We start from the raw sequence: 18,889 nt of genomic DNA on the forward strand, positions 1-18,889 counted from the left end.
AACCTTTAACATCTCAAGAACCTTTCTGTTTGACTAAAGGTTCTTCGTGGCGAAAGAAGGTTCTTCAGATTATAAAAAGCTAAGAAAGAGATGGTTCTTTAAAGAACCTTTGACTGAATGTTTCTTTGTGAAACCAAAACAGTTCTTTTATGGCATCGCTTGAAGATCCTTTTGAAGCACCTCTATTTTTAAGAGTGTAGTTGTTCATTGTTAATAAAGCTTGACAATATCACTGTCTTTGAGAGCACAATGCATTATTGTTAGAATGACAAATGAATTAAAACAGTTGTGTTGAACTGCACCAATTCTAAAGTATTGTGCTTGTTGCAAATGTTTCCACCTCATTTTTGTAATTTTATACACAGTGTAAGTTGATCATAGACTTGATTTCCTTCAGAAATGCTGGGTTTTGGATAGTATCTGAGACATCCATTGTCTATTATGAACAAAAGAGTCTGAGATCTATTAAAGGAGCAGGATATGATACTGAAAGCTTCAAAATATTAGAGAGGTGTTTTTCCCGTTCCTCCTCGAAGCTCTTTGAGGTTGCCAGATTGAGGACACGCAACTGTCTGTAGCATTGTTTATTAGACAAAAGAGGATATGGATGAAGCATGTTCCCTAAATATCTGTGCAAATATATTATGGTTGGTGGGTTTTTGTTGTTTATTTATTTTTATTTAGTACAGTCAAAATATTACATATAGAATAAATGAATAGAACAAAAGCAAAAACTATTATCAGAAAAAAGGCTGTTTATTTGCTCTCCAGACTTAGAGCTTAATAGTATTTCATTAACAACAATTAATCTTAAAGATGTGCCTTGTTGTACTATGAAACTACTGCTGATTTAAAGAATTTTATAAACGCATCCATGTACATAAAAATCACCTTCATGTATGTGCTCTGATAAAACTACACAGATAAATATCAATAGTAATTACATATCTGACCCTGCTGAGATATGAATACAAGCTCACAATATATGAATGTTTCTAAAAAGCTATGGAGCCTTTCTTTATTCTTCTCACAGTAATGGACGTTGTAGCTTTGTATTGAGAAGGAATCCACGTTTCAATCTGAAATGACAGAGCATTTTAAAACTTTGTGCAATTTTATATTTACATATCTAATTAAAAGATATACAGTAAAACAAATAAGAAATATTGTATGAGCCACTTAAAAGTATCTTTTGATAGCTGGTGTTTTAGTGATTTCTGTGAATATATCTCCTCAAGTTTCCACAGCTGTCCAGCAGGTGTGCTGTGTTAAAGCTGAGCAAGGTTTCAAATAAAAAGCCCTTCGTTGTTGTTGTTTTAACATTTTAAGCGTAAGATTTGGTTACATTTATCATTGTTCAGCGAATTTTTCACATTGACACAAGTTAGGGTGAAATATTTTCTCATGCAAATTTTACATCGGGTTCAAGTTTGTCACAAGAGCTGACCAGCAGAAAGCTGCTTGGTTTGAACTTCATACATTGCTACACAAGTGACAACAGACAATCATCTTTCTTTGCTTGTGAAATTTCGTTAATGTGACAGTGTAAACACTTTAAACGTCTTGAGATACACTTTAAGGTGGAAAAAAAAAACTAAAGGATTTATACCTGACGCACAAGTAGCTCCATCTCAGGTGAGTTACTGGACAGATCAACCAGAGATTTGACATTTATTCTCAAGCCAGTAATTACTGAAGGGCATATGAGAAAAGAATGTGTTATATTAACAACAAAACTAATCTCAAAATTACTATGAAGCTAAATTTCACTCCTGAAAATTATTGTTCTATCCTAATTTACTAACTCTCATGTTGTTCCAAATATAGATGACATTCATGGTTACAGTTGACTAAAACAAACCATTAAATCTAATTACTAAATAATACAATGTTAACTGAAATAAAATATAAAGGACTACACTTATTTTATTTCAGCTAGTTTCATTTAGTTTAAATAGATTAACTTAAAAAACTAAAACTGAAATAAAAAATTATAAAAACAATAGAGACATTTTTTAAACTTCAAAAATGAATAAAGATGAAACATACAATTGTATGGACTTAAATCTTTCATCATAGTTTTTTCTCTCTTTGCATTCTTTAAGTCATACTTTTTGGAACAACATTAAGTGAGTAATTAATGACGATTTTATTATTTATTTATTATTTATTTTTAAACTAAAGATCCCTCTAGCAAGTTCATGTCTGATTCCATAGCTGTAGGCTGACTAATATTAATTTGTGATATTATACCAACTATAGTGACCAGCAACATATGATATAATGATATTGTACCAGGCTGCTGAGTTGATGGTGCAGAAGTCATTGCCCAGTTGTCTGTCGGTGGAGCTGATGTTGTTTCTGTTGTTGTAGGATCAACTGTATGTAACAGAATTCAGGTCTGTCAGTGGATATTCAAGTGATGTAAATGAAAAAAATCAAAATTTCTGCATTTTATCCATTATATCCTGAATTGAATCAGAGTCAAAGGACTTAGCAATATGTTCAGCCTCAGTCAGAATAATAAGATTAATTGTCCATTATTTTTGTCACTTTGAGGAGAAGTAGGAGTTTGATCAGCCACTCACCAGTAGTGCTCGACTGTCCCACAGAAAAACACAGAAATCCAACAAACAGGACGCAAACTTTCTCCATGTTTCTGATCTTTCAAGAGAAACGTGTCTGAATAAACGTTCAGTGGCTCTTCTGGTTTCTAGGTTGTCTGAGGGCGGTCTGCGTCTCATGGGTTTCCACGAATAATGAGACTGAACACACCCCAGCTCCGACGGCACAAACACAAAGCAAGTTCATCTGATTTCTGATTTGTTCACCCGATACCTTTGATTTCTCATGGGCCAAAGCATTTCATGAATGTAGGGTTTTATTGTTTCTTTCTTGTTGCTGCCATTTAACCCTATCAAAGTGAGTAGTAAAATGAAACTAGACCTGAGTCTGTACTTCCAGACAAAAGAAAAATCTCAATAATCAAACTGTGTGTTTACAGTAAAGTCTAAAAGTTCTCTTTGAAACATACAAAAATAATTTAAAACAGCCAAAGCCGTTTTAAAGAAACACTGAATTGAAGTAATTAAATAAGAACGGTGGCACTGGTATAGTTAGACATAACTTCTGTAGTCTTCAGAGAGACTGGTGTCTGGTTCTGTCTAAGGGCTTTTGCACTCGCTGCTCCTGCTGCTGCTGCCAGCGCTGGGGGGCTGAGATCCTTGTGGGGACGTGACGGAGAGGCTCAAACCCAGTGTCTTCACTGCGGGGGACGTGACAGACGGGCTTCTGGGACTGCTGCTGGCTGATGGATTAGAGGGTCTGGGGTGTATGTGGGGCACATAAGAAACCAATCAGGACTTTCCGCATGCCATGCCTATTTGTCTGGTTTAAACTGTCACACTTGACTGGATAATTATGCTATAATAGAAGTAGATGCATATGTGGGTTCTAAATCACTAGTTTGTGGATAAGAGCATGATAATGTGAATACCGATGGAGTGAAGCAGAACTGCGGGCTGAGTTGATCTTTGAGCTCAGACGGCTGGATGGAGAGGAAGCGGGAGAAGGCAGGGACAGACCAGCCTTAAAAGAGGAAAATAACCACATTAAGGGTTAATAAGTTAATAAGAGTTAATAAGTAACCGCAATTCTATGAAAAAACTAGTAATTACTAAAGCAAGAGGAATTCCTCTGATAGCTGACACATCTGTAAAAATGCTAAACTGTTTAAAAGTTTGTGGTTTATTTTATTTGTGTATTTATTTGAAACAGAAATATTATAAATCTCTTCTTTTTCTTTTTGATCAGTTGAATGAATGCTTGCCGAATCAAACTATTAATTTCTTCCAAATAAATAATCATTTAATTTCTTAACGTTACATTTTACATTTTTACCATTTACAGTTGAAAAGTGCAATTAACTTATCATTGCTTCTACTTTCAACCAATTAGTTGTTTTTACAATGCTGCATGTGGCTTATAAATGATGAAGAGGAATTGTTCCTGTAGTGCTGTACCTGCATAAAACGAATCTGCAGTGCAGATGACAGGTCAGGATTCTCCTCCATGGTTTCCAGGAGCATCTTATTTACGCTTTTATTTATGTCTCTGAGTTCTCGTAGCTCTATGTCACGCTCCTCAAAGGTCTTCTCATTGGTGTTTTTAGCAGACCGAATTTCCCTAGCATATTTGGCACACTGTGAGATAAGAACAATCGTTTCGAGATTAGGTGCTCAAATTTAGAATGGATAATCACAACAATATGGGTATAATCAGTCATTACTGGCCATACTGTGTGTATACATATAAAAAAAATGTTTTTAAGTAGTGGGCATGTTGTCACAATGGAACCTTCCATTTAACAGGCTTTGGTAAACTTTTTATTTTTATTTTTTTTAGTTAAATTCAATACTTATTGAAAAATGTTTTGATAGTGAATCTGAAAAGATAAAGCAGGAAAACGGCAGGATATGTGAGGGCGGTCAGACCTGTTTGCTGGCTCGAATGAGTTTCTCCTCCTGAGAGAGGATGTCTTTGTTGAGAGAGAGCACATGGGATTGAGTCTTCTCAACACTCTCATTCTGGACTGCTTCCTCTTGAAGAAGACCATCCAATGTGTGGGACATGCTCTGAAATATGTAGAAAAAACATGCTTCATGGACTATCATCTAAATTAATTGGTTTTTTAATTAACTTCAAAATAATAATTGTTATTACCCAAACAGACCTAGCTAATTAACCTTAAGATTTTCACTTTTCATAGGGCAGGTTTGCAGAAACCTGTTTGACCTGTTGTGAATAATGATGTCAGCCAGTGTTTTTAACTCTTATGTTGCCCAGTAACATAAATATAAAAGCGAAAGAACAGTGTTTTACACTGTCTGTCTGGAGGAATGATTATGTGAGTAGAAATATTTACCTCAATGTCCTCCTGCAGTTCTCGGATTTGCCGTTTCTTGTATTTGTATTTCTCCTCGGCTGCTCGTCTCTGCTCCTCCAGCTTCAGTTTCTCCTGGTGCGCAGGACCTACAGTGAGATGGAGCACTTCTCAGTTTACAATGAAATTCTATGTGATTACATACATTGCAAAATTCCAGATATTGTTTATAAGTTAAATAAAAACCTGTACAGTGTATATACCGCAAACAAGTGACATTTGCCAAGAGGTATGGCTTAAGCTAAATATATTTCATTTGAAAACAAGTTGTCACGATTGCAGGTAGTTTAGAATTATGAATGAGAATGAACTAAGAGACTTTCTTTCCCTGCCACTGATGGAACTGTGAATATAATAAAAAATGCTGGCAGTAAATTAAGGCATAGTCAGAAAATAATGAGAAACTTTGTAATACAATAACTCGATAGCCCGAATACACTGAAAGATAATAGTTGGTATTCTAGGTGTGTATCGATGTGGTATATCATCACTTTACATTTTCGTGGCAAAAAAAAAAAGGAGATAGAGACAAATTGTTTGTAAACTAAAAATTAGAACCACTACACAGTAACCATAAACGTAACATGGAACAATGAACAGAGAAACTGAGAAGGTTGGAAAAGAAAACATTTAAATTTAAATGTCCCACAACCAACCTCAGGGAGGTTGTCTTTAGTCACAATGACACAACAAGTTTTTGTGTCAATTATTGCAAAAATGGAAAAAAAAATTATAAAATGCTGCCGTTCGTTTTGTAAAACAGCTAAAGATTTAAGTATAATTTTATACACATAATGTCTAATGTTTTAAAGTTGACAGGACAGATTTCCTACTTCAAGCAGCGTTCCAGACGTTACTTTCAAGTAGGAGGCGGGAAAAATCCATATTTTGAGTGGTCTGGAATGCAGCATATAATAAGCTGAGGAATGATAATCAATGAACCAAGGAACAGGTGTGAAACTAATAAGAGACCATGGTAACAAATGAATGCGAACTCGAGCAAAGACAGACAATGAAATCCATAACCTAGAAACAGAACATAATCGTGTGTGACATGTAAATGAATAACCGTGTTGCTCAAGCATAGTTACATCTGTTTCCTCATTCTTCACAGATAAGTTTACCAGACCCCTTTAACATCAGAATCACACATCAATGCATGTGTGGGAAAGTGGTGACATTAGTGATGAAGAATGTTGTAAGAAGCTGACAGTGAGTTATGGTGTATGAGACTGACTTAATGAACACAGAGAAGGGCTTGACAATAGCTGAAACACTGCATGTTATTTAACCAATAAAAAGTTGTAATTCTTTAAGAGTGAGTGTTGCACCGTTGTACTATTTACAAGAGTTTTTGTTGATTGGTTGAACCTCCTCTTTTGTTGATTTAACATGTAAATATGGAAATATATTAGGTGAAAGACATGAATGTGCTTACTGGACTCTGTGACTTTGGTCAGGGCTTTGCGATAGCTTGTATTGCAGTTGTTGACGACCTGCAGGGTGTTCTCCAATGCATGGATCTCTTTCTCTGTCTTGCGGATTTTGTTGTCCAAATCATCCCCTTGCCGCTGGAGTTCTTCCTTCTCTTGAGCTGCCTTCAGGAAAAGTCCACAATTTGTTAGATATTGAGATGTCTGGACTGGTAATGTTCATTCTGATATGAAAAAGTCAAGAGGTAGAAAAGCTTTGAATTCAAAAGGACCTAAGCTAGTCTTCTTCTTCTTAGATTTATTCATTTGAACCATTTTACACTTTAATAGACTTTAAAATGTAATATTTTCTTGTTTTTTCTGAATTTTCAGTATCATTGCTCCAGTCTTCAGTGTCACATGATCCTTCAGAAATCATTTTAATAAAAACAGTCATGTACACTTCACTAAGCATACCATCACACAGTATTGATTACAGATCTAAGCCTTTTTTATGGGTCATTCTACGGAAATGTCCATTTTTCTGTCCCCAGCCTTTACAGAAATATTACACTTGAAAAACACTTTAGGTTTACAATTTTTTATATTTAAAAATGAAACAATATGTTATTTGAACAATTACACTTTCTTGAGCCATCAATGTGGCAATATTTGATTTTTATTAATGAATTAGAATTCCAAGCACTACAGAAGTGCTCGTCCCCACAGTCATGTACAGAGGGAAAATGCTTTATTTTGAGGTCAAAAACAGTGTTTTCTTCCAGTTAAAATCCAACCATGTGTCCATAACTATAAAATATATGATGTAAATTACATTAAAAAACAAAATGCTAAATAAATATTATAAAATATATAATGAAAGTAGTGGTCCCCTGGAGTTGTGTCACTGGTGTTACCGTTTAACAAAAAAGCTCTTATTTTGAAATAACAATCACGCTGATGACATCACTCGACTTTCTTCTTCCAATTTTCTGGAGATCTATGAAGAGAAGCCATTGGTAAGTCCACTGTCTCTTTTCAATTATCAGAAATCTTCTCATTTATCTCATGATTTCATATGAAGCTTTTAGTTGAAGTCACTGGTATGACCTCTTTTATTGTTTGGGCATTGTAAAAAACTAGAATACAAATGGATTAAACTACTTAATTTAGTGAGTACACCATGATTGACAACATGTGGTTTGATACCTTGCAGCAGCCATTTTGTAAAATGCAGTTTTCATGAAAATTGTCACTGGTGTTACTGTCACTGGTGTCACCTTCCTTATGGGTAACACCAGTGACTCCCTTTTATAGATAAACTTTGTTCAAAGCTATTCATTTAATTATTTTGCATAAAATAGCACTAAAATTGTGATTCTAACTTTTCTTTGTCATTGTTAATCCTCCTTTGGTCATGTATTTCTAAATTGAGGGTATGGCTAAACTGAGCACAGCTGAGAAACAGCGACTATACAGAAAGCGAAGGGATGCTGATCCTGAACGCAGAGCAGAGTATTTGCAGAAAAAGAAACAGAGCTATGTCCGTGACATTGACACACAAAAAAGAAAGAGAGTAAGTAATTTGAGTGAAAGGGAGAAGAGATATGAGCGAAAGGCATGGAGGGCCCGTCAGCAAAGATGCAGGCAAAGAGTCAGAGCAGGAGCATTGACAAAAAATCTCATTCTGTATGATTTATATGCATTTTGAAAAATAGGGACAAGGGTTATGTCCTCATAAGTCACCCTCTCCTTGTAATACCTGTGTCATACCCATGTCATTATACAGAGTTGTGTCCTGATATGATACAGAAACAAGAGCACTCTCTCGCTCACTCTCACACACACACACACACTTTCTCTATCTCTCACACACACACTCAAGCTAGGGTTAAATGAGTGAGAACTTTTTTTCAAGAAAATATTTAGCTTTACAGACAACTACAACAAGGGAGGAGACAACGTAGGAGAGATGCACAAAGGAAACAGGGAAATAGAGAAACTGAAAGACAAGATCATCGGTTAGAAACGAAGATATGAAATGGTGAAGAAATGAAGTTAAAATGTTAAGTTAAAATGTTGTCTATGATATTTTTCTAACTCTGATTTCAGTTCTTATGAAATGAGTCATTTGTAAATGTTATGTATGTCACTGGTGATTTGTTGTGTCACTGGTGTTACTGTTTTTTTTTTCTTTCACATTAAATAAAATCTGTCATATGTGGCATAATGATCATTTTAAATGCATTGCATTCTGCTGCACTTACGAGTTAAGCTTTAAATGATTGTATTATTGCTTGTTTAAAACCTTTTTTTCAAATATTTTCATTGTTATAGCAAATACATGGTTGTGCAATTGAACTAACATCATTCAGTCACACTTTTAACAAACCTGATTAAAATAAATAAAACATAATCACCGTATTAGTTAGATCATCATTAATTTTCTGTACCTCTGACTGCATGTGCTGAAAAAAAAATTAAAAAATATTTCATAATCACCTTTAATATCACTAAAGAAGTAAGGTAACACCAGTGACAAAAAAATGGTGTATGCGGTCTTTAAATACATGCACACAAAAAATAAAAAATCATTAAGCTGTAATTTATGTGTACTCATAAAGTCAAAGGGTAATCTAATAATGTGGTCTAAGTTTAAATGTTAGAAAAAGAAATCAATTTTAAGAGATCTTACCATACCAAATGTGGACGTTTCTGTAGAATGACCCTTATATAGGCATCTGATGCATTAAGCAATATTAATTATTTTACTCTAAATCTATTTTGGACATGATGGAACTCCATGCATCTAATTGGCAGAATAAAATAAAGAGGTATTATACCCTTATAATGAAGTAGGCCTGGGATTTCTCCTCTTCTCCCTCTGGTACAGCCAAAGAAACAGTCAGGATCTCATACCTTTTCCTCATCTTTTCAATTTTGAACAGTCTCTCATTCACCGCAGCACTGAGGGCATATATATATATATATATATATATATATATATATATATATATATATATATATATATATATATATATATATATATATATACATATATATATATAAACATACATACACACACACACACACACACACACATATATATATTAAATATATGACATGAAATCAATGCAGTTCTTCTATTTTTTTCTGATTTTATAAAAAGAAAATATATAACTTCTATAGCACAGTGCATGCATTATTATTAAGCACGTTGATATTCTGATCATTTTTTTTTTCAAAGCACATTTTACCAATTCCAAACATCAATATTAATAACTATTATTACATTTATATCTAATTATCTATAAGTGATATAGATTTATAATTGTCCATGAAGGCTGGAACCGAAAAAAAAAAATTTGTATATTCAGGTGTGCATATTTATTAAGTATCAGATAAGATTTAACTTATAAAATGCCCATGAGAAGGATGCAATACTAGAATGTGCAAAGTTAAGACATGACCATTGGACACTAAAATGCTTATTGGGTCAGCACGGTGAGAAAAACTGGTGGAGACGAAAAGACAAATTAACTGCTAAAGAATTAAGAATTAATGTGAAGAATTATTTGCAAAAAACCATCAGGAACCATTTAGTCTGAAGTGCCATTTTTAGACCAAATTCAATCCTGAAAATTCTGTCTTGCAGAAATGGACTAAAAATGAACTCCCATCACAGAGCCGAGGATAATCTAATTGAAAGGACATTGCTTATAAAGACAGGATAATAATGATGGTGGGTTCAGGGCGAGCAGAGGGGCTGCCAAATGACAGCGGTGGAGGAGGCAGGAGCAGGTGGGAGGGCGGGCATTTTGGAGGATCGGCCACTGGAGGACACTTTCTAGGAGCAGGCACTGGAGGATCGGAAGTCCCCTTAGGGTTGGATGAGGAAACCAAGGACAAGGAGGGATGGACGGAACAAGGGGAGAAGATGGAGAGAGGAGAGGGGGCAGTTCATTTTCCAGTTCCAATTCCCAATCTATGTATAAGATCATTTTGGCCCTGTTGGAGCTCCAAATTCATCTCAACCTCAGCCGTGGTGGAGGGAGCGAAACTCCACTCCCGACTCACACCGTCCACGGCTTTCTCCCTTCCGGTGGGCCCTGGTCGGATGGGTTGAGCTCTGGCTCTCCCTCATCGGTGGGCTCGGGCTTATGCTCCATACCGTGGGGAGATAGTGGGCTGAGCTCTGGGTGGGGAGTGGATCTGGGGAGATCCTCCATGGGGCAGATTGTAAAAGGGGGCCCTGTTTCTCGCCAGTGTTGATTCCACAAAGGTGGCAAATTCCTCCCGAGGACCATCTTCGGACGACGACGCTCTTAACTCAACGTTCAACAATCATTTTAAGACTCCATTAGTCAGCAGTGTTTTACCTGAGCCCTTGTCTCTCCTGTTCAGTGAGCTTGATCTGTTTAGAAAGCATCTCTCGGTGCACACGGATCTCCTCCTCTCTCTCTTTCATGGCTGTTTGCAGCTGCAGACGTCTCTTCTCCAGGCTCAGCACTCCATCTGCTCGGTCATACAGTAGATCTCTCAGCCGCTGCACCTCCAACTTCAGGAGACCTTTCTCCACCATGCTGTCCTGAAGGGAGGAGACGTACACACGTGTGAAATGGACACAAATGTGCTTTGTTGTTCTATCCTATTTTTCACTGCTGACATTTTAAAATGCCTTTGCTATATTATGTAATCTGCAATAGATGAAAAATATTTTTGACATTTTATTAGTTAATGAAGTGATAAAAAGTGTTGATGGTGTGGGAGATTGTGTGGAATATAAATTCTGTTTATTGAGAAACTGATAATTGAAGGCATTATAAAATTTACCAAAAGTACTTAAAGGGGGGGTGAAATGCTCGTTTTCACTCAATATCCTGTTAATCTTGAGTACCTATACAGTAGTACTGCATCCTTCATAACTCCAAAAAGTCTTTATTTTTATTATATTTATAAGAGAAAGATAGTCTGTACCGATTTTTCCCGGGAAAACATGAGCGCCTAGAGGCGTGACGTGTGGGCGGAGCTAAAGAATCACGAGCGCCAGTAGGCTTTTGCGTTGAGAGCGTGTGGAAGCTGTGACACAGATCCAGAGGCTGAAATTTAACAAGAGCAGCATCAGCAAAGGCGTCTCTATGTGGTATGTACTGAAACTGTATATATTTGCTTAGCGGTTTTGGAAAATGACTAAGTTCCACTTTATGTCGTCTTTTTTTTTTTTTTTTTTTTAAGCTGTACATGTGGAAGGTGCAGTTTGATGACAACATCGCATGTTGTTTACTTGATGTGCTTACACACTGATAGCTAAGTTAACAACACAGAGATATTTGAAGCAGTTTTACTCACCGCATGTGGTTCCAACACACAATCGTGACCCTTTTCCGTTGGGACTGCATTATCCTTAAGAAATAAACGATGTGCAATCCGAAATGCAGGGAACAAACACAAACACTTGCACAACTCCGTTGATGCTCTGTAAAAATAAACTCCATCCACTGGTCCCTTAATGCTGTTTCTCTTTTGGTAATCTGTGCAGGGTTGTCTTGCCCTGGCAACCAAAAACACACTTCTTTTGTGACTTTTCGCGACGCTCTCGCTCTGATCAGGCTGTGCTCAGCCTCTTTCTCCTCTGCTATACTGGAGCGCGCGCTCTTCCGGCAGAAGTTCCTTAGGACCCATATAAGGAAATTCCGCTCCATCTAACGTCACACAGAGCCATACTCGAAAAAAACTTTCCGAAACTTGTGACAAACCGGAAGAGGTTTTTTTGGAACAAAAATACTCCTTCAAACGTACAACTTAATTTATGAAACTTTGTCCATGTTTAGCATGGGAATCCAACTCTTTAACAGTGTAAAAAACTCAGTATGCATGAAATAGCATTTCACCCCCCCTTTAAACAGACAAGAGTTTTGCAAATTTCTGTTTCTTTACTGAAGAATTCTGATTCTTTCAGGTTCAATCACCTGTTTTTTGAGCCTGAGTTTCTTCTGATCTTTCTCAGAGTTGTCAATGAAGAGTTCCAGCTCATTGATCTTGGTGGTCAGTTCTCTTTTTTCAGTTCCGATCTTCTCGGTGTCTTTCCTAACACAGCGGATATCATCCTGAGAATACACATACCAAAACAGGTCATGTTTTAGAAAAGTTTTAGATTGGTAAGATATTTTAATGCTTTTAAAAGTGCTCACCAAGGCTCGCTTAATTTGATTAAAAAAAAAACATCAATATTGTCAAATAAACTGATTTCTATTTGAATATATTTTAAAATGCAATTTATTCCTGTTTTGGCTCAACTAAATTTTCAGTTTGTAACATAACTGATCAAAAACTCTTAAATGTTAAGGTGTGTGTATATACACATATATAGTGCAGTGCACACTCGCACCTGGAGTTTCTTCAGCTGTGTGTTGAGGGTGGTGGCTGTCCTATTCTTTTCCTCTAGAGCTTCTTCCAGATCAGAGGCCTTCTTCTCCAGAGCTGCCTTCTCCTCTGTGTTCACTTTCCCCTGCAAATGTAAAGTCTTCCTCTCCAGCATCTGGATCTGAAAGTCCTAGATCAAACAAAAGAACACCACTCAAGTCATTTGTCAACTTTTAGAAAGCAACCATCCAGTTTGTGTTAACTGGATGATAATAACTATTTGTTAACAGAGACATGGTTCTCTTGCCTGGTTGGAGACGATCATCTGCCGTTTGAGCAGGTTCTGGTCCAGTTTGCTGAGTCCGCTGTCCAGGTTGGAGACAGCAGCCCGGGTGGCGCAGATCTCAGCCGTGATGTTCTTCTCTTTATCACGCATTCCCTGCAGCTCCTGACTCTTTCTGAACATCACCTCTCTCTGCCGGTGCAGCTGAGTATCGATCTCCTACACAAACAGTAGCAAAAAATTGACTACAAATATAATTAAAGACAAACATTGAGACACTGTCTTCTCATACATCCTAAATGTTTACTAAATCGTATTGATCAGTCTAGGATTATGCACTAATGCTTTATTAAATTATTATTATTATTATTATTAACAAATACAATATGACTTGTAGATAAATGGAAATTTGGAACAACTTTCGTGAACAGGTCATTATCAAACATGCTTTAAAAAATTGTAGTTTATGTACGATCAAATAATAAAAACTAAAAAAGTATATATATCAGTCGATATTGGATAATTTCACATTTACGCTACTTTTAAATGTAGGTTACATTTGCTGAAAAATGTACTGTACTCAAAATGTCAGTAGTAAATGTAATCTTTAGAAAACTTGGAGACGAATATCCATTTTTCATACTGTAAATTATAATATTTTGATGACTAAAATCATTTGTAGAATGAGAATGATTGATTTTAGTTTTAAGTGTTTAATTTTATTACAAAAAAATTGTGTTCATGGGTTATGGACTGCAATAGTGAAATGTGTGTTCTATTTTTTTCAAAACTTTGCATGAGGGTTACTATTGGTCATTAAAACTAGAACTATTAAAAACATATTTAATTAAAATGAAGCTGAAATATGACATGAAATATCTAAAGAAATTAAAATTAGAAATGTTGCTTTGGCAACTAAATAAAATTAGTTCAAGTAGACTTGAACTAAAACTATTAACTGGAAATAAATATATAAATAAAATTAAATTGAATAACACATTAAACCTAAACCTAATATATAAAAATAAAATATATATAAAATAAAAATGACAAAATAGAAAATATAACATAATGACTAATTAAAATAAAAAATTTAAATTAAAGCTAATTCAAAATATGAATGAAAACTAAAATCTATATAATAATAATAATAATAATAATAATATACTGCATAATTCACCTCCTGGACACTGAATTCTCGATAAATGGTACACAATATAATAACATTTATAAAAACAGAGAGAGTGAGAGAGAGAGAGAGAGAGAGAGAGAGAGAAACTCCTTTTATTTATGAGCCATATGGCTATTCAGTGCAAAACAAAATGATGCCCAGTATGGCAGTGAATTGAATGAAGAGTTAAAGGAAATCAAAGTGAAACTTACTTTGATGTTCTGTTCCTGTTCTTTATGCAGTTGCTCCATCTGTGCTGCTTGATCTTCACCATCCAGCACCGCCTCCATCACCAACTGCAGCTTCTCCTTCAGAGTAGAGTTTTGCAGCTTTGCCTCTTCAACTCTACAAAGAACTGCATATATTACTACAAAGAATCTACATTGTTTATTCAATGTCAGATCTGACTTTAGGCACCACACTCAGTGTGTTTTGTTGTTGAAGAACTTGTTTTGTTCTGTTTGTTCTATTCTGATACTGATTTACTTGGAATGGATTTGCTTATTAGATGTGAGTGACAGAACTGAGGAAAAACAAGTCAGAAAGTGACTGCTGGACTAAGTAGCTGTCTGAAAAAAGAGAAAGCATTACTTAGCTATTGTGTTCTGAATGTCCTTTCTCATGCTGGTTAACTGAGATCTGGTGGTCTCCACATCTGTGGCGGTTCGGTCTGAAGTTCCCTTCAGCACATCCACCTGAGAGCAAAACACCACATTTGAGTAGTTTAACAAAATTCATAAATACATTTGCATTTAATTTACATGAATAACTGATGTATTAATATGTATTATAACAAATAGATGTACTATAACATGGTACACTAATATTATAATATGATAAAACCATGGTACGCCCTTCATCGTGATAGACTTTGATCGGTTTCTGGGTCATAAGCTTGAGGACAGTGGAGCGTGGAAACATGGATTTTAGGAAATGAGTGTTGCGAAGCTTTGGTAGACCCACCTCATCCTGCAGACGTCTTTGGTTCCTCTCCTCTTCCTGGTGCTGCTGCCTCAGTCGAAGCGCTTGACGTTTAGCCGTGCTTATATTCCTCTCCAGCTCCTTGTTGTTCTCTATCTCGTGCTCTATGAAGTCCTTCCTCTCTTTGAGCATATCATTCTTCTCTCTAATCACTTGATTCACCTCTGTCTGCGACTAGAAGATCAAGTAATTGGCATTCAGAGTTGAATAAACCATTTTCTGAATTAAACTGTAGATATTGAGATTTTAATGCTTCTCAGTAAAAGAAAGGTTTTCATCTAAAGAAACACTGTAGATTTATTCATGTGTTTGTATGAAAAGAGTGCCATCTTCAGGTTACCATGGCACACTGCTGTATCTCCTGCTCTCTTTTTCTCATTTGTTCAATGGTGTTCTCCCACTGGCTGATCAGCTCTTGTCTCTCAGTGTGAGCCTGACGAAAGCTCTCAGCTGTCTTGTCAAGAGCAATCTGCATCCCAAAATACAAGTGCATTTGCTAGTCTTAAAAGCATGATCAAATCCTAAAAAAAAATTTTCACAAAATGTGAGGGAGCAAGAAAAACATCTATCACCTGTGCTGTAACAGTCTCAGTGACTTCACTGTCCAAGTTTTTTCTCTTCTGGTTGGCTTCAAGAGTCAGCTTCTCAATGTTCAGCGTCAACTCCTGTTTCGAAAGGCAGACATTGAGCCAGTTGCATAAACATAGCCACTATGTTAAGACTGTGTCTTAAGAACTAGTTTGACCAATTAGCAGTTAGCCAAGAGCTCATTTAGTCTTACTTTAAGGATAATAATTGGGCCAATCTACCATTTTGTAATTGTCTTTATGAAAAGTTATGACCAGTCTTTAAGAAAACAAAGTAGATCACAAAATTTTTAAGACTAGTCTAAGCCGTTTATGAAACCAGCCAATTACATTAACTATAAACTTAACAGCACAGCACTTAAAAAAAAAAAAAAAAAAACATATGTGCCATACAAGTGACAAAATCTCATACAGAAAAAAATCATATTAGTTAAAAAAATAAAATAAGAAGAAGAAAATAATAATAGATGATAATAATAGAAAACAAAACAATAAAATAAAATAAAATAAAATAAAATAAAATAAAATCAAATCAAATCAAATCAAATCAAATCAAATCAAATCAAATCAAATCAAATAAAATAAAAGCAAGGACAGCTTGTGGAAGGCAGCCTCTTACATTTTCCTTATGACAGCCGAACTGGCTATAACCTGACTCAAAGAGCTGATCCTGCCACTGTTAGTGGGAACTCACTCGAATCTTGCTCTCGTCCTGCTTGGCATACTTGATGATGGCCATGGTGTCTTCATCCTTGTGAGCTGATTCCTGCAGCCAGGCCTCCAGGGTCTGCTGATCCCAGTTCAGCTGACTCCTCAGTTCATCAAGCTTCTGAGTGGCTTTAAAGATGCTGTTCTGTGAAGATGATTACATCACGTTTTTAATCACATTATAAAATAACATCATGTGTACAGTACTCAAACATCTGGAGTCAGAAATATTAGAACTACTACTAATATTTTTGTACTACTGTACTACTCTTACAATTCAAAATGAACATTTTGTTTTTTAATCTAGTTGAAATTTAAATATTGTCCAGTGATGGCAAAACTGCACCTTCAGCAGCCATTACAAACATATCATTCTGATATGCTGAATTGCTGTTCAATAAACATTTATTAATAATATCAGTGTTGAAATGCATAATGTTTTTGGCATTATAAATGTCTTAACTATTACTTTGCATCAATTTAATGAGTATTGCATTGTAATATGCATTAATTTCATGAAAAAAAAAAAAAAACTTACTGACCCCAGACTTTGTAACTATAGTTTGTTTGTATACATTTGTAGTCTGTGAGATTACAGCTCCAGAAGGAAACAAGATGCATTAAGAGTTGGGGGGTGAAAACTTTTGAACAAGATTAAGATGGACAAATTTTTCTTATTTTGTTGAAATATATATTTTTTCCTTTTTTCCATTTAGTTCTGCCCTTCGTAAGCAACAGAAGATACTTGTATGTGTCCCAGAACACAAATTAAGTAAAAATTTACCTTGATCTTCAAATTTCAAAAGTTTTTAGCCCCCAGCTTAATGCATCGTTTCCTTCTGGAGCATCAGTGAATCTCGAAATCATGCAGTCACTGCTGGAAAGGGTTCAAATATGCAAAGATGCTGCAAAAAAACTGAAGAATCGGCAGGATCTTAAAGACTTTTCTGAAGAACAGTTCTAAGTTAAACTGTTCAGAACAAACAAGAGACTCATGAACAACCATCATAAAAAAAACAGAAAGACATCGTGGATCATCAGGTAACAGAACACAGTATTAAGAACCAAGGGTTCCCAAACTTTTGAATGGGGTTATTTGAATAATTTCAGCAACAAAAAAAAAATCACAATTATTTTGTAAATAACTAAATCTTTTATGTAAAATATCTTACTCAGGACAGTACAAAAAGAAAAAAAAAACCTTCCACTTAGTATGATCTCTCTTATTTTGTTAAAATTATTCACAATTTCTCAGATTCTGCAAGGGGTTCCCAAACTTTCACATGCCACTTGTACACAGACAGTGATGGTTTCCTTCTAGTTCTGTAAGAGCAGGTTGTGTTATATGGGTGGTGTGTGTATCTGCTGCACCTCTTGTGCGTTCTTCTTCTCATTCAGTGTTTTCAGTTGATTCTCCAGCTGACTGATCTCCTGCTTCAAGCGGCCTGTCTCTCGCTCCGCCAGGGCTCTGAAATGCACCTCTGATTCAGTCTCCTTCTCTCTGGCTTTGCACAATGCCTGAACACATTCAAATACCGCATCTTAAAAAAAAAAAAAACGGAATAATAAAGGAAGAATCAAGTTCCTCCACGATAATGTCGTTAGTTAACGTTAACGTTACCTGAGTGTGGGAAACCTCTTGCCTTAGATGTGTGAGGTGTTCAGTCAAGGCATTTATCACATCCTTGGTTTTATTTATTTTGTTCTCGAGATTTAATTGCTCCTTTTGCTTCTTCTGAAGCTGTGGGGGGGTATGAATCTTTTAAACATCCGTTATTGTGATATAACGTTAGTCAAGTAACGTTACGTTAATTTTAACTTCTCACTCACCTCCTCTTCTAATGCTTTATTCTCTGCGTCAGCTACTGGGATGGCAAACCCCGCGTCCCAACCAACTTCTGCTAACAGGGTGTTAGACATGTTATTGTTTCAGAGACGTTCAGGAGTAAAAATTAAACGGCTCGTTGATATTAGACCGGCTAACGTTAGTCATTTAGAAACGCCGTCGTTTATCGTTGTTTTCAAGACTTGTTTCCTAGCAACGACGCTAACTATCGACGTGCCGTATTCGGCCGTTAGGTGACGCTAATTAAGTTTTTTTTTTTTTTTTTTAAGAAAACGTCTTTCTAAATATTACACAGGATTTATCCAGTATGTTTATAAAGATTTCAACTAAACGTTTCATTAGTAAACATTTCACTAATCTTTAACCTTTGAATTTTGAAGATTTGCTTTTTTATTTTTTTTTTTACTTTTTTTTTTAAAGATCAGCATTATTCAGTTATTCATTTTACTAGAAATGCATCACATGCAAAACACACTTTTCTTTTTTTTTTTTTTAAATGACGTTCAATTATATAGAAACCTCCCGGAACAAAAAAAAAAAAAAGGACTGAAAACGTAATGCTTTAAAAGCACTATGTATTACCTCGTTATTGTGCC

At 35.6% G+C, this 18,889-nt stretch overlaps 1 protein-coding gene across 1 annotated transcript; it reads right to left on the reverse strand.

The window, feature by feature from the left end:
• Positions 1–54: 54 nt before the first annotated feature.
• LOC127950401 (coiled-coil domain-containing protein 39) lies at positions 55–18,793 on the reverse strand. The gene is made up of 23 exons (XM_052547428.1): positions 18,278–18,793; positions 18,069–18,188; positions 17,819–17,965; positions 16,434–16,592; positions 15,725–15,817; positions 15,493–15,621; positions 15,135–15,326; positions 14,763–14,866; positions 14,384–14,516; positions 13,025–13,219; positions 12,743–12,907; positions 12,324–12,461; positions 10,734–10,942; positions 9,198–9,321; positions 6,381–6,540; positions 4,925–5,031; positions 4,494–4,634; positions 4,023–4,202; positions 3,497–3,588; positions 2,589–3,324; positions 2,296–2,379; positions 1,610–1,692; positions 55–1,079 (listed from the first exon to the last, which is right to left on the reverse strand). Exons 1-20 carry the CDS (start codon positions 18,365–18,367, stop codon positions 3,165–3,167), a joined length of 2,838 nt encoding a protein of 945 aa, XP_052403388.1. The 5' UTR covers positions 18,368–18,793; the 3' UTR covers positions 55–1,079; positions 1,610–1,692; positions 2,296–2,379; positions 2,589–3,164.
• Positions 18,794–18,889: the final 96 nt, after the last annotated feature.

Source organism: Carassius gibelio, chromosome B2 (assembly GCF_023724105.1).
Source record: "Carassius gibelio isolate Cgi1373 ecotype wild population from Czech Republic chromosome B2, carGib1.2-hapl.c, whole genome shotgun sequence".
In the NCBI taxonomy this organism is placed as follows: Eukaryota; Metazoa; Chordata; class Actinopteri; order Cypriniformes; family Cyprinidae; genus Carassius; species Carassius gibelio.

Excerpts from the sequence above, each read along its gene's own strand:
- LOC127950401 (XM_052547428.1), bottom strand. The coding sequence starts at position 18,367 with ATGTCTAACACCCTGTTAGCAGAAGTTGGTTGGGACGCGGGGTTTGCC. Across the intron at positions 17,966-18,068 it reads AAGAGGTTTCCCACACTCAG|GCATTGTGCAAAGCCAGAGA; the intron begins GTAACGTTAACG and ends GAATGTGTTCAG. Across the intron at positions 13,220-14,383 it reads AACAGGAACAGAACATCAAA|GAGATCGATACTCAGCTGCA; the intron begins GTAAGTTTCACT and ends CTGTTTGTGTAG.